Here is a 26434-nt window from a genome sequence, read left to right on the forward strand (position 1 = left end):
TAAAAGATCCTTTGTAATTGGATTATCAAAGAGTCTGTTTCTATAAAACCAAGCGCCTAGATCACATCCATATGGTAAAATTTTCAAAAAAAATAAAAAGCCCTATAAAAATCTTGGTTTATACCAGTAAACATATTTGGTTGGTAAACATATTTTAGTTACTCTCTCTCTCTCTCTCTCTCTCTCTCTCTCTCTCTATATATATATATATATATATATATATATATATATATATATATATATAGTATTGTGCCACCATACATATGTAATTGATTTATACATCTAAGTTCCAAACGCAAAATCTAACCATTGGATCATGTTTAGCATGCTCTATTTATTATTTTCATGTGATAAAGTTGACTTGAACATGAAATTTTATATTATTTTTAATCCATCCTTATTTTCATGAATTGTGAGTCGTTAATTTTCACTTTCAAAAATAAAATCTTATGATGCATTAGATATGATAAAACCTTTTAATATAACAAATAAACCTTGCTAAACACATCTACACGGTTAGATTTGCCTTTTTTTATGACATTATAGATCTGGTCTACATGTTTTTTGAGTAGTAACTTACCTAGGTACAAGTTTTTCTGGTGAAACTAAAAACTATGGAACAGGTTAGAAACCAGGGTTTTACATGTAAAATGTGCAAATGGGTCAGGTTAGATATGGCTTGAATTATGATAGATCCAAATTTGAATTCAAAATTTAAACCGGTTTCCAATATCTAAATCAAGATGCAATGTTTTAGTTTAGTCTGGATTTGAATTTATGTGTTATTGCGAGATTCCAATAAAAAAAATGGCAGAAACAAGCGTTTTATGTGTAAGTGCAAATGCATCGGGTCAGATGAATCTGAATCATGATAAATCCAAATCTGAATTCAAAATTAAAGCAATAATTATAATCCACATCTACCAAATTAGATCCAATGTATTAGAGTTGAATCTGAATTAGAAACTTTGGTACTAGATCCAATAACAAAAGTTGGAAAAAACACGGGTTTTACAGTAAAAGCAAAGTTAATCGGGTCAAATATAGTTTCAATCATGATAGATTCAAATCTAAATTAAAAACTTAAGCAATAGGCCTCAATCCAAATATGGATCCAAATTTGATTTAATGCAGTGGAATTAAATCTGTCTGCCAATTTCTCTCTTCCCGACGGTGCGCACCAACGGTGGTCTGTTGTCAGCATTGACGACTCCAACACTCAGGCAGCCTATCCAGTGGCACTAGCAGTGGTGCGCACAGCCCTGCCTTGTGGTCCTCTCTCGCTCGCTCTCTATAAACTTTGCCGGACTCTGTCCAGCAGCCCCTTTGTCTTACACCCTTAGCTCTAGTAGCTGGGTCATCGTCTTCTTCTTCATTGCAGTTTTTTTTTTAAGTGTTTGATCGAAGGTTTTAATTTTAGGGAGTTTATTATTGTTTTTAATTAGAATAGTGTATTGGTTGAGTTTTTTAAATTAGTTTTTTTAATAGCATTGAATGTTTAATTAAGGTTTTATAGTTTTTTTGTCTTTTTTTCAATTAGCATTAAGCATGAATAATGAACTCTTAATTTTTGTTAGATTATTAGGGGTATTATTTTTTAATTAGCATAAATCTATGATTTTTTTAGGATTTAGGGTATTGATTTGTATTTTTTCAAATGACATGAACATTTTTTTTATATTTACACGGTGAAACCACCCTGAGCATCGGAGACCTAACTACATTGGCTTTGCTTGTCGTACTTACGATCGTTGTCCTATCTGTATAAAACTCTATGGGCTTACCCTTTCCTCCCAGGGAGTCGCCACACTTTGGCTTGCGCAAGGGTGACACCCATGAAATTCGATCTTAGACTAGCTGCTTAGTGGCCTAGGTCTCATCCCACTAAGTCAAACCCCTTTGGGCAAACAACATGAACTTATAATTAGGGTTTTAGGGTATTTTTGTCCTAATTCTTTTTCAGTTATAATTAAACATGACTCAATTGATGAATAATTGATTTTGGTTATGAAACCCGTAAATTTGCCCCAAAGAGGTTAGGTGTAGTGGGATGGGGCATAGGACATTAGGTCGACAGTCTAGGTTAAAATCTCCCAGGTGTCATATTTTGCACAACCTAAAGTGTGGCGACTCCTTGAGGTCAAGGGGTAAGCCCATGAAGGTTTATGTTGTCATGATAGTGATCATAAGTATGACATGCAAAACGAGTGCAGGTCTCTGATCCAGGGCAGTTTTCCCATGTAAATATAAAAAAAACTAAATCTGTTTTTTTATTGGGATTTAAGTTTTTTATTTTGGGTTTCCAATTGACATACTTAATTAGGGTTTTTTGAGTTATCATTATCTATGAATGATGTTTGTTAGGACTTAGGGTTTTGATTTGGTTTTTTAGAATGACATAAATATTTAGTTTATGGTTTTAAGTTTTTTTTGTGATTTTTAATAAACTCAACCGGTCAACTCGTTGACTCAATTGACTCGGTCCAAGTGATCCAGTTATTGGGTCAAATTCAAAAACCAATACAAACTCATTTTGTACATAACTCAGCTGAGTCATGGGCTGACTCGACCAAGTCAGCCGAGTTTTAGCATGACTCAACCATGTTTGCCCATGACACTGAGTCATGCATATATATATATATATATTGTATACAATTATATATATTATATAAAATATTATATAAATATGGTTATACATTATATTAAAATGTATTTTTTAAATAATTATATATTATATAAAATATAATATAAATATTATATATATTATATATAAATATTGTATATGTCACATGCATAGAATTTTTTGCAAACCCGTGACGCGCGTGCTAGACTGCCTAGTCTGGCCGGCCTAATGGCTAAAAGCTACGCACCAACACTTTTTCATCTGTTGAATAATTTCATTGGCTTTGCGCACCACCTCGTGCACAAACTGCCTAGTGGAAGTTGATCAAACACATCTTTAAATGTGTATTTTATCAGGTTCATGACATTTATGTGCATAGTCGTTGATATAGTCGTCCCATACCGACTAGAAAGCGCACATATGCCTTAATCTTATATGTCATGGAGTGTATCACGACTCCATGGGCATGCCCAAGTATAACCTCGTCATAGAAGAGATAAGGCCTTGCGACCCCCAGTCTGAAGATCGGTTGATGATTTTATGTCATACCGAAGAGCACTACCCAGGCTCATTCGTTGGCTTCTGGGCATTCACTCACCTAGCCCCGAGTTATCATACTCGGTTGAAATCACCTAAGGTGATTCTTGAGAAAATTAGCCCTAACTCACACACACTTGTGCATCTAAACACTACGCTTGAGAAACTCATCCAAGTTGAGAGGTCCTCAACCAAATCTCTAAAGGCAACATCCTCTGATCCGCTGGTACTGCTTAACCAAACAATGCTCCACGTCTGTGCCATCACACCATCAAATGAATGAGGATATCATTACCTATTGCATGCCATACTACCACTGCACGTCATCGATAAAGTCAACACATATTGCAAGTTCCTACACTAGATGTATTTTTCACTCAATAGAGCTCTGCATTGCACATGTCCCATTCCGAAAGCTCAGTCTGAGACATTCTCCCCTACCCAAACAATTGTCGTCCTCGACAATGTCAATGCAGGTAAGAACACAACCTTTACTAACATGTCAGATTCTCTTTTACCTTACCATTGATATTCTTTTTTTTTACCGTACTCATCTTGTTCGGCTTTTCATCCATCATTGCTACAACCTTTAGCATGCCAAGTCTCATTCCTCAACGCGTCTCAAATCACTTAGATAACAATCTTTCGTTCTATCAACATCGAGCATTCTTCTCTCGTGGGACCCTAATATAGTCCCATATACAAGCGGGTCATCCTCGCCCACACGACAAATTTGTCATCATTACGCTCATGGTTGTGGCATCTTTCGACCCCAGTAAGAGCAATTTCAAGTCCTTCGTGGTCCTCATAGAAAAGAATGATCACCAACGCATGTCACAGGGATACCAACTCCCTTAAAACACCAACTTGCACTTTTTCAATAGCCAAACTAGTCTTCAAGTGAAGAATGCCTACTTGCATATCACTCTAAAGCAGTCCTTCAAAGTATCTTCCTAGTTACTCGTCCATATAAGGGGTAACTCACGGCCCAACGTTGTAACTGACGGCCCAACGTTGTAACTCACATCCAGGGTTAGCACACTGTAACTCTTATTCGGAGTCAGTAAACACGTTCTCGCAAGAACCAAACTAACGAGCAACAAACAATAACTTTTTTTGCACATACAATACACAGATAAATTGTCAAACTCAAGAGACCAAAACAACAAGTATTCTACTCAAGATGGGCACTCTGCTAATCCACAATATCGAAAGAGAACACAAAAGTTTAATTGAGTCTCTCATACTCAAATGTGCAAATACATCAAGCCGAATCTAACATGCATTCTCTGCATGCACAACACAAATGTCATGCTCCACCTACGAGCCTAACACATAACTGGTAGGGATCTTTGACTTATCAATGTTTCTTTAGTTAATTGAACAACAACCTTATATTTTTGCTTATTATCAATAAGATGACTCATACCACCCTGCTAATAACTTGCTTCTACGCTCGAACAACTATACTTCAACTATGCAAATTTGCATAAATTGAACAAACCATCATTACCCTCTTAAGTATCGCACTCAACGAACAATAAGATCTACATGAATCTTTTTGCTTTGATGCTAATTTGTCACATGTATAAAAAATTTTGTGAACCACTGCCCAGTTCGTCCAACCTAACAACCAAAGGCTGCACACCAACACTTTTCCATATGCAAAATCTTTTCATTGGCCATGCACACCACCTTGTGTACAACTCTCTAGTAGAAGCTGATCAAGCACATCTTCAAATGTGTATTCTATCTGGTCCATGTCATTTATGTGCATAATTGTTTCATACCGACTAGCAAGTGCATGAATGTCTTAGCCTCGCGTGTCATGAAGTATATCGCGATTCTATGAGCATGCCCAAGCATAATCTTGTCACAAAAGGGACAAGGTCTTGTGACCCCCAGTCCGAAGACCAGTTGATGATTATATGTCATAACGAAGAGAACCATCCAGACTCATTCGTGGGCTCCTAGGCATTTTTTCACCTAGCCCCAAGTCATCATACTCGGTAGAAATCACCTAAGGTAATTATTGGGAGAATAGCTCTAACTCACATCCACCCCATGCATCCAAACCCTACGCGTGGGAAACTCATCTAAGTCAAGAAGTCCTTAACCAAATTTTTAAAGACAACATCCTCTGATCCACTTACACTACTTAACCAAATAACGCTCTATGTTTATGTCGCACCATCGCACCAACGCGGATACCGTTGCCTATCACATGCTATGCTACCACCACACTTCCTACACTGGATGCATTTTTCACTCGGTAGAGCTTCCCACTGCACATGCCCCGTTCCAAAGGCTCGATCCGAGACAATATATATATATATATATATATATATATATATATATATATATATATATATATATATATATATATATATATATATAAACATGTTTGCCCATGACAATCATGTTTGCTCTTTTGGGTTACTTATTTTGTATTTATTAGGTCGCTCAATATCAAATCAAAGAGGGTAAGGTTCCACGTTATTTTGTTTTGGATTGAAGATCCTGCCAATGTTGTTATTCACCAGGTAAATCAGTCTATTGAGAAAAAACTTAGAATCGAATCGAATCATTTGTGAGTAGGCGGCATTTTACCATAAGTTAACACATGTTATTAAAACAATATAAAATAATATTTAAAAAAAATGAACAATGTTTTTAACCCCTTTAAAAAATTATAAAAAACTGGGTTGAAATAACATGTGAATCGACCCTTTCTGAATCGGGTAAGGACTTATTCGATCTGAAATGGCCAATTCAGACCCATTCTGACAACATTGGATCACGATCCGTTTGCACCCCATGTTTATCAGATCACAAAACAGATTGGTTTGTTCCACTTCCAAACCATAAAAAGTCTTTTCTTTAAAAAGTTAAAAATAGAAAAAAATTTGAGAGAGGATCACGTCAGAGGTACGACTTCACAATGGGTTAGGCGGCCAGCCAGTGGCTTGACCAGGCCCGGTTGGTCAACGGGTCGGGCATAACCAGGCCCAGGCCCAGCCCCAGCCCCAGCCCAGCGGCATCAATGGCTTGGTCAAGCCTGTCCTCTAAATGGGCGGCATGGCCTGGCCCGCCTATTGTACCTTGGATGTCGTTCATCAACGAATTGTAAGGTTAATTGTGAACCATTCATTTTAGACCATTAAGATGTCATCCATTCTAAACACAAAGGACATTGAGAAAAAAGAGTGAGTCCCATCGAGTGATGGGCATCTCATTTGTACAGGTTTGGATGCCATTCATCTTGAGATCACTAGCATTCAAAGGATCTATGAGCTCACTCTGACCTGATCCCATCTAGGAGTGTAATTGGGTCGGGTATACCTAACTCAACTTGATGTTTCAAACCGAATAAAACTGACCCGAACTGATATTGGTGGAGCCATTGGTTGGATTGGGTCCAGGATATACTCATAATGAAAATGGGTCGTGGGGATTATAAATGAAGACCTCATCTTGAACAAACCCAACCCGATTATGTACTCAGGCCCAAATGGTTATCTATATTTTACAACCGAACTGACACGATTATGTATCGGAACCCGCTTTATACATAAAACCCCAACCTGCTTCATCTGAAAGTTTCTAATTGTTAAATATTATATATCCAATTAAACATTTAAAGACGTTGATAAACTTAAAATTAATACATATTGCATTTTAGTATTCTAAACTTTAATTTATTTTTGCATAATACTTCCTATCACCCTTTGGTGGCAGAGATTGTCACGTTGAAGTGAATCCCAGAATTATACTCGAGAACTTGTCGAACTTGATACATTTTAAATATGTTATATCATTAGTTTTTTTTCAACTTAAAAGTGTTTGGTTGGCATGAATATATTCTTTTTATATTCATAGTTTAACATTACTTAAAATAATTATTAAGCTTCTATTTTGTTAATATATAATATTCTTAATAAACAATTGATTCATTTAATTTACATATCTTTTATTATCAGGTATTTAGGTCTAGAATATAGAATACCGATCATATCCAAACCCGAGCTGAAACCCCGAAACCCATTAACCTATATGGGTCGACTTATTTTTCTAAGTCATACCTAAACCCGAACCTGACCCGAATAAAAATGGGTCTACTAAAGACCCGACACGATGTATGCCAGAGCCAGTTAACCCATATGAGTCCACAGTTTTTAGCTAAAGCTGACCCAAACCCGATTTAGATTGGGTCGGGTTTAGGTCTTACTTTTTGACCAAATTCAGACTCGGGTTTAATACGAGCCGACCCGGTTACACCCCTAATCTCACCTCGAAATTTTCGGAGGGCGCGAAAGAAACGAGAGAGAGAGAGAGATGGCGGCAACGTCGTTAGAGGCCTTCTCCTTTCGGCGATCCCTGGACGTCTCTGTGATCGTCAGAAACCCTAGCTCTCCATCGTCTCCTCGGAGGACGAACTTCACTTCCCTGGTCATACGGAGCGCCCAATCGGTGCCTCTCTCTCTCTCTCTATTTTTGTTGTTCGCTCTCATTTTGGGCCTAAACCTGGAGGAAACGAGGATTCTTAGACGAATGCAAGATGCCATAACCCTAGATTTGACATTGAGGGCTGATTTTATGAGTTTCTTTCACAGAAACTGGAGCAATTGTTGGTGGTTGTCGGAGGCGGCGCGGCCGGAATTTTCGGTGCAATTAGGGCTAAGAGCGTTGCTCCTGATCTGAGAGTCGTAGTCGTCGAGAAAGGGAGGCTTCTTTCGAAGGTTGAATGCTTCTCTTCTTCGTTGTTGTTGAGTTTTTGTTAGGTGTTAGATTGTGCGTTTCCTCTGCATTTTAATCGTATGATTTGGTGTAGTATGTTCAGGTAGAGCTTTTTCTTATTCACTCTTTTCTTTTCCCGATGTTCTTTTGCGTGTCGATATGCATTGTATGGGTACGTGATTCGTTCATCCTTTGTCATACTCTATTTTTCGGATGTTGTTTTCCCGCTGAGAATTAATGCATTTTTTGCGATATTTGACATGTACTGTTGTGATCTTTTCGTGGATCAAATGGTATATGTGATAATTGAGATCACTGTAGGGCTGGGAAAGGAGATGAGCCGCTCGTGAAATATGCTTTTCAAGCTCGAGCATAAACAACCAATATTCGGCTCGGCTCGGCTCATGTAAGCTCGCTAGTTAATAATAAATATATTTTATATCATAGAGTGAAGATGATTTAGGCGTTTGGCTTGCAACCAATAAGTTTAGAGTTCAAATGCTATTACTTACAAGTTTGAAACAATTATTTATTTTGTAAATGAGACGGATTGAGCTTGGCTTAGTAGGTTTAGGTTCAAATTTTATTATTTTTAATTCTGAAAAAATGTATTTTTTTGTTGTAAATGAGCTGGCTCGTGCTTGGTTCATTTAGCTCGGGTTTTTCATGTACTCAAGATCGGCTCGGCTCGGATGGAAACAAGAAATGAGCCAAGCTTGAACACCCTCTGTTAGTTTTTTTCAGCTCCTTTACCAGCCCTAGATATCAGTAGTTGGATAGCAGAAAAGACCAATGAACGCTTTTTATTTTAATTTGTCTCTATTAACTTGTAATATTGTGAAGAGTGTCGATGTTTCGGGTAAAGTGCATGATAACGTTCTAGTATTCTGGTTATCCATGCATTGTCAAGTGTTATCTCATGCAGTTACTGCCACACGGCTGGCCATGAGTCCTAATATAATTCTTACAGATGACCACTGTTTTGTGAATGCCATTCTTCTTTGTGCGCCTGTCGTTAGTAGCAGGATATGGTTGATTCTTAAACAGTTGACTCTTTTGGGCTCGTGTGAATGCCACTCTTCTTTCTTGAATACTCCTCATGTCAGCTTAATGGCATAACCTTGTAGAGTTTGGACTTTGGAGTTGTCATCACTTTGATGGATTGATTTGATTACCTACTTTTTTCATTATATGGTTATAGACTGTTCTACTAGGCAAATTAGAGAGGAAAGGAAACTGTTAGTATCTGGGATCATCACTGTGTTGTTGCAATTGGCTCAGTAGGTATCAACATTTATGTACTGATATATTTTGTCTAATAAGGCAGTTGAATGACACTTCAAATTGAACATCAATTTACTGTTTTATTTGGTCCATAAGAAGACCAGCTTCCACATACAAGGCTTGTCTAGATAGCCACATATTTCTTTTATATTTACTCAGTGTCCGGCTTGTCATGTTTTAATACTTCTTGCTTACATGAAGGGTTCTGTCTTGAGTTGATTTTTTTTTATCATTTTTAGGTGAAAATATCTGGCGGGGGCCGGTGTAATGTGACTAATGGGCATTATGTTGACAGAATGGTGAGTGCTTAACTCCCAAGTAAGATTGTTTATTAAGATAAGCTTTGAAAATAGAGAAAACTTTGTTCTCTTCTGCACAAAGTTTGAGTCATATATATAATAATGAGTACACACTTACATGTACGCATGGCTGATTTTTTGTTGTTTCATAAGTAAATCTTGTTTTGTTAGAACAAGTACAATCATGTTTTGAATTACTAAAAATAAAGTAATCTAGAGATAGTTTATGAATATGGATAATCACCATTAAGCACAGCAGGTTTCAGGAGATAACTGCTTGGCCCATATGAAAATGCTGTGGTAAGCTCATCTGGCTTGATGTGGTAAATGATATGCTTGGGTATCACATTTATGTGTGAGGGCCAGTATGTGGAGAATGATTGATTCTTTCCATTTTTTTTTTTGATCAAATTGGTAAAATGCTGTATGGGAGTATTTCCTGTTACATCGTTCTGCTGTATTCCCCTCTAATATGTAGTGGAATAACTTTAGCAAGCCAGCAAAACCTCAAAGTCATGGCAGTCTACATTGTTACCCCCCATTGGTGCAGATCTTTCCCGGTTGTTGATTTTGTTTGTTATTTTCTCATAAATACAGCTTAGTCTTCTGCAATTTCGTGCACGAGCAAAGTTCATGATTCCTTTGTAGATAGTGCAGGGACATAAAATTCTTAAAGTTTAAAAGTCCACACCTAGCGAATACAAACATACTGGAAAATTCTTGGGCTTATTAACATCTTATTTTTTCATGATTGGGTGTTAATATTCTGGTCACATGATCTTTTGCTTTAAGAAGACCTTAACTGACTTTGTGATGATTTATTGTCAAACTCAGATGCTTAAGCTGCAAAAGAAAGGTAGGTTCTTGGATGAAACCTAAAATGTTGGTTTGAGATGCTATTTTGAGGCTCCAAACATATTGTGAAAAATAAAAAATTTCTATTTTTTTTGAAGTAACATTTTGAAATCCACAAGATTTAGGCCTTTCTTTTTATCACCCCTCTCTCTCTCTAGTTCTCTGTGCAACCTGTAATGAAACAAGAGTGCTCAAATACAATGCCAACAAAGGGCTACACAAGTGCACAAATAAAAATATGGTCTCTAATGGACCGACAATCTTATAAAAGTGATACAAGAAATATGAAATCCACAAGAACACAAAAGCGTAAAGCTCACAAGAGCATAATACAAAAAATATTTGTATAAAGGCACAACAAATGCTTTAGAAAAACATAAAGATACATGAGGAGGTGAGACTCTATTTATAAAGGGAGGTAGTCCAACGACTAGTTGGACATACCTCCCAACAGTCATATTGATTTAACAATAAAAAAACAAAAACAAAAAGAAAAAGAAAAAGAAAAAGTCTTTTCAGTCCTTAATGGACTGTACTAAAATACATTATATGAAATAACCATAATACCCCTGATATACATATATTTATAAACATGCGTATATCAAGGAATATATACATAATATTTTAACACTCTCCCTCAAACTTCCGGTGAAATGACCGAAAGTTTGCTAAGAAGGTACACAAATCTTGGTAGAGGAAGAGCTTTGGTGAAGAAGTCCGCAATCTGAAAATCAGACTAAATATATGACAAAGTAATCATTTCTTTCAAATATTCTTTGCAAACATAGTGACAATCCATCTCAATATGTTTCGTCCGCTCATGAAATGTGTGATTGCTGGCTATATATATATATGACGCTTTTGTTATTACAATATAGTTTTAAAGGTTTTGAAACATCAACACTCATATTTGAAATTAATGATTCCACACGATCTCGATGGTTGTTGTAGCTATTGCCCTATACTCAGTTTCCATGGAAGATAAAGACACTTTCTATTGTTTTTTGCATCTCCAAAAAATGAGGGAATCACCTATAAATACACAAAAACCTGTAGTTGAGTGACGATTGTTGAGATATCCTCCTCAGTCAGAATCAATATAAGCAATAAGGTTTAAAAATGATGAAGAGGATATGAATAGCCCTTTAGATGTAGTTTTCTTGATGTATCAAAATATTCTTAATACTGCACTCATGTGAACCGATGTGGGCGCATGTTGAAACTGACTTGCAGTGTATACTATATGTGCAATGTCTGGCCTGGTAATAGACAGGTACATTAATGATTCAATAAGTTGCCTATAAGGAGTTGGAATTCTAATAACACCCTCTTCAACTCGCATTTTTGCATTTATTACTTTAGGAATATCGACATATTTTGTATCAATGATTTTCAAATGTGCAACAATATCAGCTACCAACTTGATTTGAGACAAAATGTACCCTTTTGGAGAGTAAGCTACTTCAATTATTAAAAAATATCTCAAAAAACCAAGGTCAGTCATATCAAAAGATTTTTTAAGCATAATTTTAATTTCTTCTGATCATTCCTAGTGATGATCATATCATCAACATACAAAAGGAGAATGACAAGTAAGGTACCTGTAGATCTTATAAAAAGAGCATTGTCAGTGTAATAAGATTTAAATCAAGGATTCAACACAATATTACTAAACCAGTCATACCATGCTTTAAGGGCTTGTTTAAGCCCATATAAAGCTTTTTGAAGACGAAGAACCATACAATTTTCAATAATCAAACCAGGAGGAGGATCCATATACATTTCTTCATTTAAATTTTCATTTAAGAATTCATTCTTAACATCTAACTGATATATATATGTCATTTTCTAATAGATGCTACTGCAACTAGAGCCCTAACTGTGGTTATGCAAGCTACTGGGGCAAATGTTTTCTCACAATGTATTCCATATTCTTGAGAGTATTCTTTTGCAACTAATCTTGCTTTATATCTTTCACAATTAATCTTGTTTTATATCTTTCTAGGGACCCGTCACTTTTTGTTTTTATTTTAAAAACCCATCTACACCCTATTGTCTTCTTTCCCTTGGGAAGAGTTTGAATTGCCCAAGTATGGGCCTTTAATGATGCATCTAATTCTATTTTCATAGCTTCAACCCATTCTTTTATGTTTTTAGCTTCGTTGTAGTTAAATGGTTCATGATATGAATGAATTGTTAGAAGACAAGCTCTATATTTTGGAGAAAATGATTCATAAGAGACAAATCTATTTGGAGACTTATGTATTCGCTCAGATCTTCTAACACTAGTTTCTTCAACATTTGTTGATTGATTATTGTTAAGATAAGTTGACCTCTTAAAGTTTTATTTATACTTAAGGCTGTTTTGGTATTTTCTAAATAATGAGGGACCCATATATAAATTTATTCTTTTGGCTTCTATTTGAACTAGAGGAGATTAGACCTAAATATGATTAAGACGTCTCTCTCTCCCTCTCTCTATCTCTCTTTCTACATGGTATCAAAGCCATCGGCCTTTGGAGCGTGATTTCGGGGTCTGCGCCAAAGCTTGCGTGAAGGGTACCAGATCGCGTGAAGGGGATCAAATCTAAGGTGTGTCCGGTCAATATTTTTTTTGGAACCGAGTGGTACAGATCTGATAACGGATCTGTAGTTTGACAAAAGTCATGACTCAGATCTGTAATCAGATCTAAAAGTCGTGGTGGAAATATGGGTTTCGGTCGACCAAATCTGGTGGATACAAGTACTGGTGCAGTAATGACGTTATGAAGTGGGTGATGACCAAATTTGTTGTGGGTCAGAATTTTTTTATGTTCTGGTTGTCGAAAAAAAAGGGATTCTTATATCGTCGTGGATTTGCATATTCTTTTGGATCTGATCGTATGTTCAGGTTGCTGTGAAGATTAAAAATCTTATATCGTCATTTTTTTTCTGTATGTTATGGTTGTCGAAAAAAAAGGGGATTCTTATATAGTCGTGGATCTACATATTCTTTTGGATCTGATCGTATGTTCAGGTTGCTGTGAAGATTAAAAAGCTTATATCGTCGTTTTTTTTATCATATGTACCGTGGATGTGCATATGGTTTTTATCTTATGTCCTGGTTGGTTCAGATCACAGATCTGGGTGTCGTGGTGAAGGCAAATCACCATAGTGGATTTGTATATTGTGGATCTTATCATTTACGAACTGTGACAAATTTTTTTGTGCACGAGGACATCTATTGCAGCAACGATATTGGTTGTGGCTTCTTAGTTCGTGTTATTCATTATGGGTGAAGTTCAAAAATCTGATTATAAGAATCAGGCTATTAGGGAATATAAAGCCTTCGCCAATCCTTTCTCATATGGTTCTTTCGTGAAATTAAATGAAACAAACTATGCAAGGTGGTCCAGAACTTTTATGATGTTCGTGTCTGGACATCGTAGAAAACATATTCTGTTGGAATCTGAACCAAATGATAAAACAGGAAAATATAATACTTGGTAAGAAGATAATGACATTGTTATGTCATGGATCATGAATAGCATTGAATCTATATTGCAGATGGCTTAATTTATTACAATACAGCTAAACAGATGTGAGACACTCTTCGAGATACGTACTCTCAAGAGACTAATGTGAGTCGTATTCTCCAAGTTGAACAGAAAATATATAATTTGCAGCTAGGTGATCAATCATTGGCCTAGTATTATGCCTCTGTTAAGGCTGCCTTTGAAAGACTGAATGCTCATAGGCCTCTGTGTTGCTCAAAACAAAAGGATCATCAAGAAGAGACTATGGTTGCTCGGTTCCTCACAAGCATATCGTCAGAGTTCTCAGTTGCAAAAGTCCAAATGTTGACCGGGTCTGATGTTCCTACTCTTGCTTATGCATACAATCGATTGAGTAGACTTGTCATCTCTCTTCCACAATTTCAAACTGCATCTCAATTATCTGCTTTAGTTGTACCATCTAGTTATATACGAGGAAATACTATGAATGTTAGAGGCAGAGGTCGTGGAAGAGGTATGGGAGGTAGAGGTAAACTCCAATGTACCTATTGTGGAAAATCAGGACATTTAGAAGATCGTTGCTAGGATAAACATGGACGACCTGCATTTTCTCCATTGAAGCCAAATGTTTCAAAAGCTAATGCTACAAAACTAGAGGTGGAGCATGAAACCAATCCTTCATTGGTGTATGTGCGTAAAGCTCCACCTCCTCCAGTGTCTCCATCTTCTTCTTCTCCTTCTCCTGAGGTAAGTGCTCCTGATAGCAATGACATTCATGTTGATGATAACATGCCAATCGCTTTACGAAAGGGGACACGGCTGTTAAAATGCATCTAATATATATATATATATACTGCATATTACATCAATACCCGATAGGGGTATTTTTGTAATTTCACATAGTTGTTTTAGAAAACAACTATTTTTCTTTTTTGAATAAATGTAATTTTATTTTATTTTATTTTTTAAATTATTTTATTTGAGGACCTAAAGGGGCTCCAACCTTAGAGTCGTTGGAGCCCCCAACGGTCACAAATGTGACCGTTGGGGGCTCCCAACGACTCTATGGGAGCCCCCTTTTGGCTCTCCTTTTGAGGCCTTTTGGCCACCCCTTTGCTCCTCTCCTTTTTGTATAAATAGGGGTGAACCCCTTGTATATTCTTCATTTTTTAGAGCTTTCTCTCTTCTCAATAAGAGGCTTTTTATATTGTTGCCTTCTTAAAGGCTTGTGCTTGTATTGTCCCTTTGTGGACTTGTGATATTGTCTCTTTTATTCTTTATTGTAAGTGCTTGTATGCACTTTTTATATTTCCGCAATATCTCATTACATGGTATCAAAGCCACTCGATTCTTGAAGGAAAGGTGTGGTTCGTGTATCTCATATTTAGTGGATATCTTCTCACTTCTTGACAACATCATGGAGACAAAGATTGACCTATCTTTCAAGCTCAATGGAAAGAATTATATGATGTGGGCATCGACAATGAAAAATAATCTCAAAGGAAAAAAGCTTTGGGGTTTTGTCATGGGTACCGTTCCGGAACCTAAGCTTATGCTCACGAAGGAAGAAGAAGGTCAAGAAAAGGCTCTTGAAGGAGATGCTCGCCTCAAGGCCATTGAAAGTCATAAAAAAAGTGGAAGATTGGGAAAGCAATCACGCAAAAATCCTTGCGTGGTTTATGAACAATGTTGAGCTTAAGGTATGTGCTAATATAGCTAAATTTTGTAGAGCCAATGAGGCTTGGTCCTTTATGAAGGGTATGTATACCCAAAAGGATCTTGCAAGAGCTTACTTCTTGCAAGAAAAGATTAGAACCACCAAGCAAGGTGATTCTAGCATTCAAGACTATTATAGTGCCCTAAACCCACTATGGGATGAATTGGCTCTCTTGGAGCCAAAATGGGTTTCTATGAAAGATATTGATTTAAGTCTAAAACAAATGGAACAAGAGCGATTGTTTCAATTTCTTTTCGGGCTACGTCCCGAATTTGAGCAAGTGAGATCTTCACTTCTCCATAGATCTATTTTTCCTCCTATTGAGGATGCTATTGCCGAAATTACTCAAGAGGAGACAAGGCTTGGCATGAGTAAGCGTGTTGATGAAGTCCTTGCCGTATCAAAACCGGGTAACAATGTTAGAACCTATAAGCCTCCTCATTTTGGAAAACAAGGAAACTATAATGGAGGAAGAAAAATGATTGTTTGTCATTATTGCAATGAGTCGGGTCACATTAGACCCGCTTGTCTAAAGCTTATTGGAACCTTCAAGCCTAAAGTGGCCTCTCTTGAAGAAACCACCACCAAAGAAGATGAAGGCAAGAACAATGACATCAAAGAAACTCTTGGACAAATATCTATGACTCTCCAACAAATGCTAAAAGTTTCTTCCTCCACGTCGGGTGCGGCTATTGCTTCAACATCATCACCCGGTACGTATTGTTGGATCCTTGACTCCGGAGCTTCTTTTTATATGACCCCTCATGAAAATGCACTTATTGATGTTTGCACCAATTCAAAGGACTCTTGTGTCTCTACGACCGATGAAACTTTTTTAAAAATTTCAAATATTGGCTCTTTCAAAGATTCACAAAATTTTTGTGTTCCAAAAGTAAGAGTTGTTCCCAAACTAAATTTAAACCTATTTTTGGTTTCTCAAATTGCCGACCATGGATGTGAAATATCTTTCTCATCTAATGGTTGCTTTGTGTAGGATCTCCGGTTCGGGAAGCGGATTGGGCAAGGCCATAGAAAGGGAGACCTCTATTATATGTACCATCTTGATCTCCCTACAAACTATTTTTGTTCTTATGTCCAAGAAAAAAACATGGAAACTTGGCATAAAAGACTTGGTCATCCAAGTTATTCCAAAATGTATCTCTTTCTTTTTGGAAACAAATTTTGTAAGTAAAAAGAAATTAATTGCAAAGATTGCATTTTTGGAAAAATGAAGTCTATTCCATTTCCAACTAGAACTTTTCTTTCATCAAGGCCTTTTGAGTTGGTGCATTCGGATGTTTGGGGGCCTTCTCCGGTTATGTCTAAATGGGGCTATTCATATTATGTTACGTTTATTGATGACTTTACTCGGTATGTTTGGATTTATTTCCTTAGTCATAAATTAGAAGTATTTACTTTCTTTAAAGTTTTTCATAAAAAAGTTCAAAATCAATTTCAAAGTAACATATCTATTTTAAGATCCGATTCCGGTGGCGAATACTTATCTCACGAATTCCAAAACTATTTAACCCAAAATGGCATTTGCCATCAAAAGTCATGTCCTAGGACTCCCCAACAAAATGGCCTAGCGGAAAGGAAACATAGGCACATTATAGAAACCGCTAGAACTTTACTTGTTTCTAGGAATATTCCAAAGAAGTTTTGGGCCGAAGCCGTTCTAACCTCAACCTATCTAATCAATAGAATGCCCTCTTCTAACTTAAAAAATGCTTCTTCCTATGAAAAACTCTTTAAATTTTCACCCGATTTCAACCGTCTTCGTATTTTTGGTTGCAAATGTTTTGTCTTATTACATAAGAGGGATAAGTTATCTCCAAAAGCAATTGAATGTGTTTTTCTAGGATATGGAGAAAATAAAAAAAGGGTATAGATGTTATGATTTTAAGAATGATAAATATATGTTTCAAAAGATGTAACATTTCTAGAAGAAGAAAACAGTTTTGATAAAATAGATGAAACAAATGAAATTGATTATATATTCTTATATGATCTTATTGATGACATACAAGAAGATTTTCTTGAAAACATAGACGATACTCGTGAGGTATCCCCTCTTGACATAACACCCTCAAATAATAGTGATTCAAATATAAATGTTCATGATAGTGATACCAATATAAATGTTTACTAAAGAAGAAATCAAGAAAATCCTATTAGTGCCCTCGAAAAATACTCTCAAATTTCTGAATCCACTGAGGAACCAGAAGTTAGGCATTCTTCTAGAATATCAATACCCCCAAATAGGTTTGTATCCTATGATTCATTAACTCCCAACTATCGGGCATGTTTAATAACCCTACACTCTTACTTTGAACCGTCCCACTATAATCAAGCTAAATCTATACCTCATTGGGTTGAAACAATGCAAGTTGAACTAAATGCTTTAAAAAAGGCCAATACTTGGGAAATAGTTAATCTACCCTCACACAAAAAACCTATCGGTTGTCGCTGGGTCTTCAAAGTTAAAACTAAAAGCGATGGCTCTTTAGAACGATATAAAGCTAGATTAGTTGCTAAGGGATACTCCTTAGAATATGGCATTGATTACGAAGAAACATTTGCTCCCGTAGCTCGAATGACTAGTGTCAGAACCAGAGTTACCGGAAGCGCCTAGCTAAAAGGGGAAGCGCGCTTCCCCGAAGCGCGCTTCGGAAGCGCGAAACGTCGCGCTTCCGAAGCGTGGGGGGAAGCGTCCCCCTTTTTTGGGAAGCGCGTTTCCCTTTAATGGGGGACGCGTTTCCCTTTAATGGGGGACGCACTTCCCTTTAATGGGAAGCACGCTTCCCATCACGCTTCCCCCACGCTTCCCCCTCGCTTCCCCCACGCTTCCCCCTCGCTTCCCCTGTTTTTTTCAATTTTTTTGTATTTTTTATTTTTATTTTTTTCGCTTCCCCCTCGCTTCCGAGACGCTTCCTAGGTCGCTTCCTAGGTCGCTTCCGAGACACTTCCCGAATCGCTCCTAAGTGGTCCCACGCTTCCCCGCTTCCTAAAATTTTGAAAGTGCCTCGCTTCCCGCTCCCGCTTCCCGTATCGCTTCCCGCTCCCGCTTCCTCAACTGGCAACCATGGTCAGAACCTTAATAGCTGTCGCATCAACCAAAAAATGGCCTATTTATCAACTTGACGTAAAAAATGCTTTTTTAAATGGAAGTTTAAGTGAAGAAGTTTATATGGATCCGCCACCCGGAATAAATATTAAGCAAGGTCAAACACTTCGACTTTTGAAGGCATTGTATGGTCTTAAACAAGCTCCTAAGGCTTGGTATGATCGTTTCAGTGATATCATGATAAAGTTAGGATTTCACTCTTGTTATACTGACACTGCTTTTTTTGTTAAACATGCAGGTTCTAGTATCATAATTTTGTTGCTTTATGTTGATGATATGATTATCACTGTGAATGATCAAAGTAATATTATTAATGTTAAAAATATGTTAAAAGATAATTTTGATATGTCTGACTTAGGTTTTCTCAGATATTTTCTTGGAATTGAGGTTGCATATTCTCCTAGAGGATATATTTTGTCACAGATGAAGCTTGCTGCAGATATATGTTCTAAGTCTGGGATTTCCGATGATAAGAAAGTAGAGACTCCCGAGGTTATTAATGCTAAATTGCGGTTGGAGGATGGGGTTCTTTTGGAAGATCTCACTCCTTACAGACAACTCATTGGGTCTCTTACCTATTTAACCATCACCAGACCAGATATCACTCATGCGGTTCACTCAGTTAGCCAATTTCAGCATGCTCCTACAACTGTGCATATGAGTGCTGTTCTCCGAATCATCCGCTACATTCAGAATACCATCAATAAAGGGCTATTTCTATCCTCCTCTTATTCCTTGAATCTTCTTGCTTATACTGATGCAGATTGGGGAGGTAATCCCAATGATCGAGTCTCAACTACTGGTTTTTGTGTCTTTTTAGGGGACTCTTTGATTGCTTGGCGATGCAAGAAGCAGCAAAAAGTTTCATATCATCCACTGAAGCTGAGTACCGGGTTATGGCAACCACGACAATGAAACTTGTATGACTTCGTAGTTTGCTTAAAGACATGGGAGTTGATATTACCGAAGCCTCAAAGCTATGTTGCGACAACAAGAGTGCCATCTATATTGCGAGCAATCATACTTTTCATGAGCGTACAAAACATATCGAAATGGATTGCCACTATGTTCGTGACGAATTCTTACGAGGAACTATTGCTCTGCCATATGTCACTTCAGAATATCAGTTGACGGACTTCTTCACTAAAGCTCTTCCGGCTCCTCGGTTCATGTTTCTTCTCGGCAAACTTTCCGTCATTTCCCCGTAAAGTTTGAGGGGGGGGTGTTAAAATGTATCTAATATATATATATACATATACACTGCATATTACATCAATACCCAATAGGGTTATTTTTATAATTTCACATAGTTGTTTTAGAAAACAACTATTTTTCTTTTTTGAATAGATGTAATTTTATTTATTTTTATTTTTTAAATTCTTTTATTTGAGGACCTAAAGGGGCTCCAACCTTAGAGTCGTTGGAGCCCCCAACGGTCACAAATGTGACCGTTGGGGGCTCCCAACGACTCTATGGGAGCCCCCTTTTGGCTCTCCTTTTGAGGCCTTTTGGCCACCCCTTTGCTCTTCTCCTTTTTGTATAAATAGGGGTGAACCCCTTGTATATTCTTCATTCTTGAGAGCTTTCTCTCTTCTCAATAAGAGGCTTTTTATATTGTTGCCTTCTTAAAGGCTTGTGCTTGTATTGTCCCTTTGTGGACTTGTGATATTGTCTCTTTTATTCTTTATTGTAAGTGCTTGTATGCACTCTTTATATTTCCGCAATATCTCATTACAACGACAATGTACCTTATATCCTATGTCTCAGTTTGTGTTAGATGTCAGAATTGGTACTAAGATGAAAGTATTTTTTTCAGCCTTATCTGCTGAAACTATTCCTCTGATTTATCAAATGGCAGTACTCGATAGCAGGTGGAAGCAGGCTATGCAAGATGAAATGAATGTTTTACTGTCTCAACAGGCATGAGACCTTGTTGATCCCTTAGTGGATGCGTGTAACGACCCCAATCCAGACCTTTTAAAAATGCAGAATATTTTTTTTTTCTCTAAGAGTTGCGGAAACCTTCCCAGAGATCTGGGCTTCTCACAGTTCCACTTTCCATTGGATAGCCCAACCCTCACAAACGAAGTTGCAATTATCATCCATATCAACCAACTAAAACTCTTTTATTAATGAGTAAGAAAATTTCAAAGACAAGGTTTTCTTCAACTGAAAGTAAAGTAACAATTGCAGAAATTAAAATAACTAAAAAACAAAAGAAAGAGCCAATATATCCTCTACTGAAGCTGACAAGCCCAAGTATAAATCATCCATCCCCAGATGCATGTCCAACTTCACTGTTCACCATTTCCTGTGAAAAACCAACAAAGTAGGGTGTCAGAACCGAAATTCTGAGCACAGCTACTTCTAAAGAAACAGGTGAGAGAAAGAACATGAACAAGATTTCATGCAGTGATTTGATTGAGTACAGATATAAATTTTGCAACATTCAAATATCTATAACTACCAACAGTTGCATATACTTACCAGTCAAGAACAGTAAAGCAATGTCACATATCAATAACTAAATAACCAAACCTTTCAACATGATTTCATAAAGTACAACGTATGCTACCACCAATTGATGTCATGATATCAAGAATGATCCAAACATGCATGATCTAATGCATAACAGAAAAAAAAAATGCATGATTATGTGCAATGTATGATTTCTTCTGTTATCTTTCATTTAAGTTCCATCTTTCCATATGCATGCCCTATTAGATGCACACATCTTTAAGTTCCTCTTTTTAATTACCGTGACCCGTGGATACACCAAACAGGTACAAACCCCGAGGTCAAGTAGGTTCCCAGGGTAGCTTAACACACAATTTGTATTTTATTACTGGATTCCAACTTAGCCCTCGACCGATATCAGGAAACAACACCATCCATCGGAACATTAAACCTCCACATCTAATGTCGGAGACACAAGGGACACCCCACGCCCACAAGTGCCACTTCTTTGGTACCATAAACTCACAACTGTGACTAACACACCACTCCCGGGTAAAGTGGCGGACTCTCCCTAAAACCGTGGCTAGGAGAAGAACCTCAATATCGGGTTCAGGGGCAACAACGCACACGGAGTTTTTGTATCCTCACAGTCTCCCCAAGACCGGATAACTAAGATTCTTATACTCCAGATGAGATATCCCAGAAGGTATATTACACTGTTCTTATTCATTATATTTTTAATTAAGTCTATTTCTTTAAGTTTGCCACACATATGCAAAAGTAAAGTGAAAAAAACGCGTCCTCCCTTGCGGGGACCCATTCGGGACTCCAGCCCGTATCAACTACTAGAACAGTGTAGTAATGAGCCAAGTGATGCATTTAGAAACATATGTGAAAGAAAACCAAACTCACGGCTCTCCAGGCCGATGATGGTCAAATTAGGCTATCAGTGCATCTCATTACAAAACCCAAAATAGTGTTTCATTTATAACACTAAGCCAAAATACCAAAAGCATATATACAACAACAACAACTACGCCTTCATCCCAAAACAATTGGGGTCAGCGATATGAACCAAAAAAGAAATTCATTTTGGGTCTTCCACATGAATCCTTTTCCTCCAATCATTTCTATCCAACGCCATGTCCTCGGTGAGGTTCAAAGCATTCATATCCTTTCCTATCATCTCCATCCAAGTCTTCCTAGGCCTACCCCGACCTCTTTTAACTAATATATTTTCCCATTTCTCCAACCTTCTAACTGGAGCATCATTAGGCCTTCGCCGAATATGTCCAAACCACCGTAAACGATTCTCTCGCATCTTATTTTCAATGGGTGCAACACCTACCTTCTTACGTATCTCTTCGTTCCGAATCTTATCTTTTATTGTATTTCCACACATCCATCTAAGCATCCGCATCTCAGCTACACTCATTTTTTGAATATGATGTCTCTTGGCAGCCCAACATTCCGTACCATATAGTAAAGCGGGTCTAATAGTCGTCCTATAAAACTTTCCCTTCAACCGTAATGGCATTCTACGATCGCACAGCACTCCAGTAGCACTTTTCCATTTCATCCACCCAACCTTTATCCTATGATTTACATCTCCATCAATTTCTCCCTACTTTTGAATGATGGATCCCAAATATTTGAAATAATCATTCACCGGTATATCTTGCTCACCAAGCTTCACTACACTCCCATCACTACTTCGTTGCTTACTAAACCGACATTCCATATATTCAGTCTTACTCTTACTCAACTTAAAACCTCTAGCTTCCAATGTCTGTCTCCATAATTCTAACTTAGCATTAACCCCAGCTCTAGACTCATCAATCAAAACAATATCATCAGCAAACAACATACACCACGGTACATTTTCTTGAATTGATCTCGTAAGCTCATCCATCACTATCGCAAATAGGAAAGGGCTTAAAGCAGATCCTTGATGTAACCCAACCGTTATCGGAAAATTGGTTGTCACCCCTCCACAAGTGCGGACATTGGTTACTACTCCTTCATACATATCTTTAATTATACTAATGTACTTGAGAGAAACACCTTTCTTTATCATTGTCCACCAGAGAACTGAAATGAAATGGGGATCTTCGAAACACGAGCTTTGATTAACAAGAGCAAGTGTCAAGAATGACACTAAAGCATAACCCTTAAAAAGGGTATAACTGGAAACAAAATAAAAATAAAAATGTATTCTTTATTGATATGAAAAACCAATTGCTTAAGAAGCATTGGAGTGAAATACAAGAGGGGCTGCACCCCTTTATATACACAGCTGAAAGAGGACTCAATAGAGCTGTTGGGCACAGTCCAACAGCTCTATTTAGAGCTGTTGGAATGTGTCAGTCCAACAGCTCTATTAAGAGCTGTTGGACTGTGTCAGTCCAACAGCTCTATTGCTAGTCAAGTCTGGACAGGACTTGACTAGCAACAGTCATTCTAGTTCAAACTGAACTAGATGACATAAAGACAAAAAAAAAAAATAAAGGAAAAAAAATACAGAAAAGAAAGAAATTAAAAATGTATTTATATATATAATAATATAATATTATTATATATACATATATGTACAGTTTTACATTTTAACACTCCCCCTCAAACTTACGGTACAATGAGCGAAAGTTTGTCTAAGAGAAAGTGAAATCGGGGAGCAGCGAGAGGCTTTGTAAAGAGGTCTGCTAACTGATATTCTGAAGTGACATATGGCAGATCAATTATCCCGTGTAGATATTCCTCTCTGACGTAGTGACAATCCATTTCGATGTGTTTGGTGCGTTCGTGGAATGTTCTGTTACTGGCAATGTAGATCGCACTTTTGTTGTCACAACACATTTGTGAAGCCTTTGTTGCTTCAACTCCCATGTCAGCAAGCAGTCGTCGGAGCCAAACTACTTCCATGGTCGTGGTTGCCATGGCTCTGTATTCAGCTTCGGTGGATGAGAGAGATACCTTCTGCTGCTTTTTACACCTCCACGAGATTAATGATTCCCCTAAAAAGACACAAAAGCCAGTGGTTGAGTGTCTGTTATTGGGATCACCTCCCCAATCAGCATCAGTATATGCAATTAAATCAAGAGAAGAGGAGGAAGATAAGAAAAGTCCTCGTGAAAGAGAGGACTTGATGTATCTGATAATACGCATGACTGCTCCCATATGAACAGAAGTAGGAGCATGTTGAAATTGACTTGCTGTATGAACAACATGTGCTATATCTGGTCTGGTAATGGATAGATAGGAAGGTGCCCCGACAAGCTGTCTGTAAGGAGTAGGGTCTGCAAGAAGTTCTCCATCATCAATCTTCATTTTAACATTAACAACTTCTGGAGTGTCAACTTTCTTATCATCAGTAATACCAGACCTGAAAACAATATCAAAAGCAAATTTAGTCTGAGATAATAAATATCCTCTAGGAGAATAAGCAACTTCAATGCCTAAAAAATATCTCAACAAGCCCAAATCAGTCATTTCAAAATGAGATTTAAGAAGTGTTTTGATTGTTTCAACTCCCTGTTTATCGCTTCCGGTGATGATCATATCATCCACATAAAGAAGAAGCACAATGATTCCTGCATCAGAATTCTTAATAAACAAAGCAGTGTCAGTTAAACAGAATTGAAAACCAATATCAATCATAACACGACTAAACTTATCATACCAAGCTTTTGGTGCTTGTTTAAGTCCATAAAGAGTTTTTTCTAAGCGAAGGACTTTACCCTTAGGAATACTTAGACCAGGAGGGGGTTCCATATATACTTCTTCAACTAGCTTTCCATTTAAAAAAGCATTTTTGACATCCATTTGAAAAATAGACCATTTTTTGATAGAAGCTAAGGCAATTAAGGTTCAGACAGTAGTCATACGAGCCACTGGAGCAAATGTTTCTTCATAATCAATCCCATATTCTTGGGCATAACCTTTGGCTACTAAACGGGCTTTATATCTTTCAAGAGTACCATCACTCTTGGTTTTAATTTTATAAACCCATCGACATCCTATAGTTTTCTTCCCTGGAGGAAGATCTTGAATATTCCATGTAGAAGCCTTTTCAAGTGCATCTAATTCAACTTTCATGGCTTCTATCCATTTGATATCATTTTTTGCTTGAAAATATGTGGATGGTTCTTCATATGAGTGAATTAATGCAATAACTGCCCTATATGTGGGTGAAAAAGACTCGTATGATACAAACTTTTCTGGAGGCCTCGAGATTCGGGATGATTGTCGAGTTGGAATGTTAGAATATTTCTCAAGTGCACATGGAGTATTAGACTCTTGTCGCCTGGAATATTGAATACTAGTATCTCTATGAACTTCTTCATTTTCAACATTAAGATCAATAATTCTTGGATCATCATCAAAGTTACAATCAAGGTCATATTCATCAGATGTTGATGTTAGATCTAGCAAAAAGGAGTACTCAGTGGCGTCTTTTAATTTTCTAAAATCAAAGAAGCTCTCCTTTTCAAGAAAGGAAACATTTCTAGACACATATAGTTTATTATTTTTGAAGTCAAAACATCTATAACCTTTCTGGTTTTCAGCATATCCTAAAAAGGCACAGGGAATCGCACGAGGGGAAAGTTTATCATTTTTGTCAGTAAATATGAAACATTTGCACCCAAATATTCTTAATCTAGAGTAGTCTGGAGAAATGTTCATAAGTTTTTCAATGGGAGTGATATTTTGTAACGAAGAAGATGGCATCCTATTAATGAGATAGGTGGCAGTTAAGGCAGCTTCTGCCCAAAAGTCTTTAGGGACTTGATTTGCTATTAATAAAGTTCTAGTGGTTTCTATAATATGACGATGTTTTCGTTCTGCCAGTCCATTTTGTTGAGGTGTATAAGGACAAGATCTTTGATGTGTGATGCCATGCAATTTAAGATAATTTTGAAAATCTGTGGATAAAAACTCTCCCCCTGAATCTGTGCGAAAAATAGTAATATCATTTTGAAATTTGTTTTTAACCATATTATGAAAAGTTTGAAAGTATGAAAATACTTCAGACTTATGTTTGAGAAAGTACATCCACGTATGTCGGGAGAAATCATCGACAAAAATAACATAGTAAACAAATCCTCCTTTAAAAATTACTGGTGCAGGACCCCAAACATCCGAGTGTATTAATTCAAGTGGTCTTGAAGAGAAAAAGGTTCTGTTCTGAAATGGTAATCTTTTCATTTTGCCGAGAATACAATCTTTACAATCAAATGATTCAGAGTTACAAAATTTCCCTAGATTTGGAAAATGTTGGATTTTGGCTATATGTGGGTGACCAAGTCT

General features: G+C 37.1%; 1 protein-coding gene across 1 annotated transcript in view; it reads left to right on the forward strand.

Annotated features, from left to right (window-relative positions):
* The first annotated feature begins 7495 nt into the window (after nucleotides 1-7495).
* Nucleotides 7496-26434, forward strand: part of LOC149840604 (FAD/NAD(P)-binding oxidoreductase family protein) — a 79730-nt gene continuing 60791 nt past the window's right edge. Inside the window, exons 1-3 of the mRNA XM_090003223.1 lie at nucleotides 7496-7630; nucleotides 7774-7899; nucleotides 9421-9480. Coding sequence (XP_089859349.1) covers nucleotides 7496-7630; nucleotides 7774-7899; nucleotides 9421-9480 — 321 coding nt within the window. The remainder of the gene's footprint in view (nucleotides 7631-7773; nucleotides 7900-9420; nucleotides 9481-26434) is intronic.

The sequence above is a fragment of the Nuphar pumila genome, chromosome 4 (assembly GCF_984573655.1).
Source record: "Nuphar pumila chromosome 4, dmNupPumi1.hap1.1, whole genome shotgun sequence".
NCBI lineage: Eukaryota > Viridiplantae > Streptophyta > Magnoliopsida > Nymphaeales > Nymphaeaceae > Nuphar > Nuphar pumila.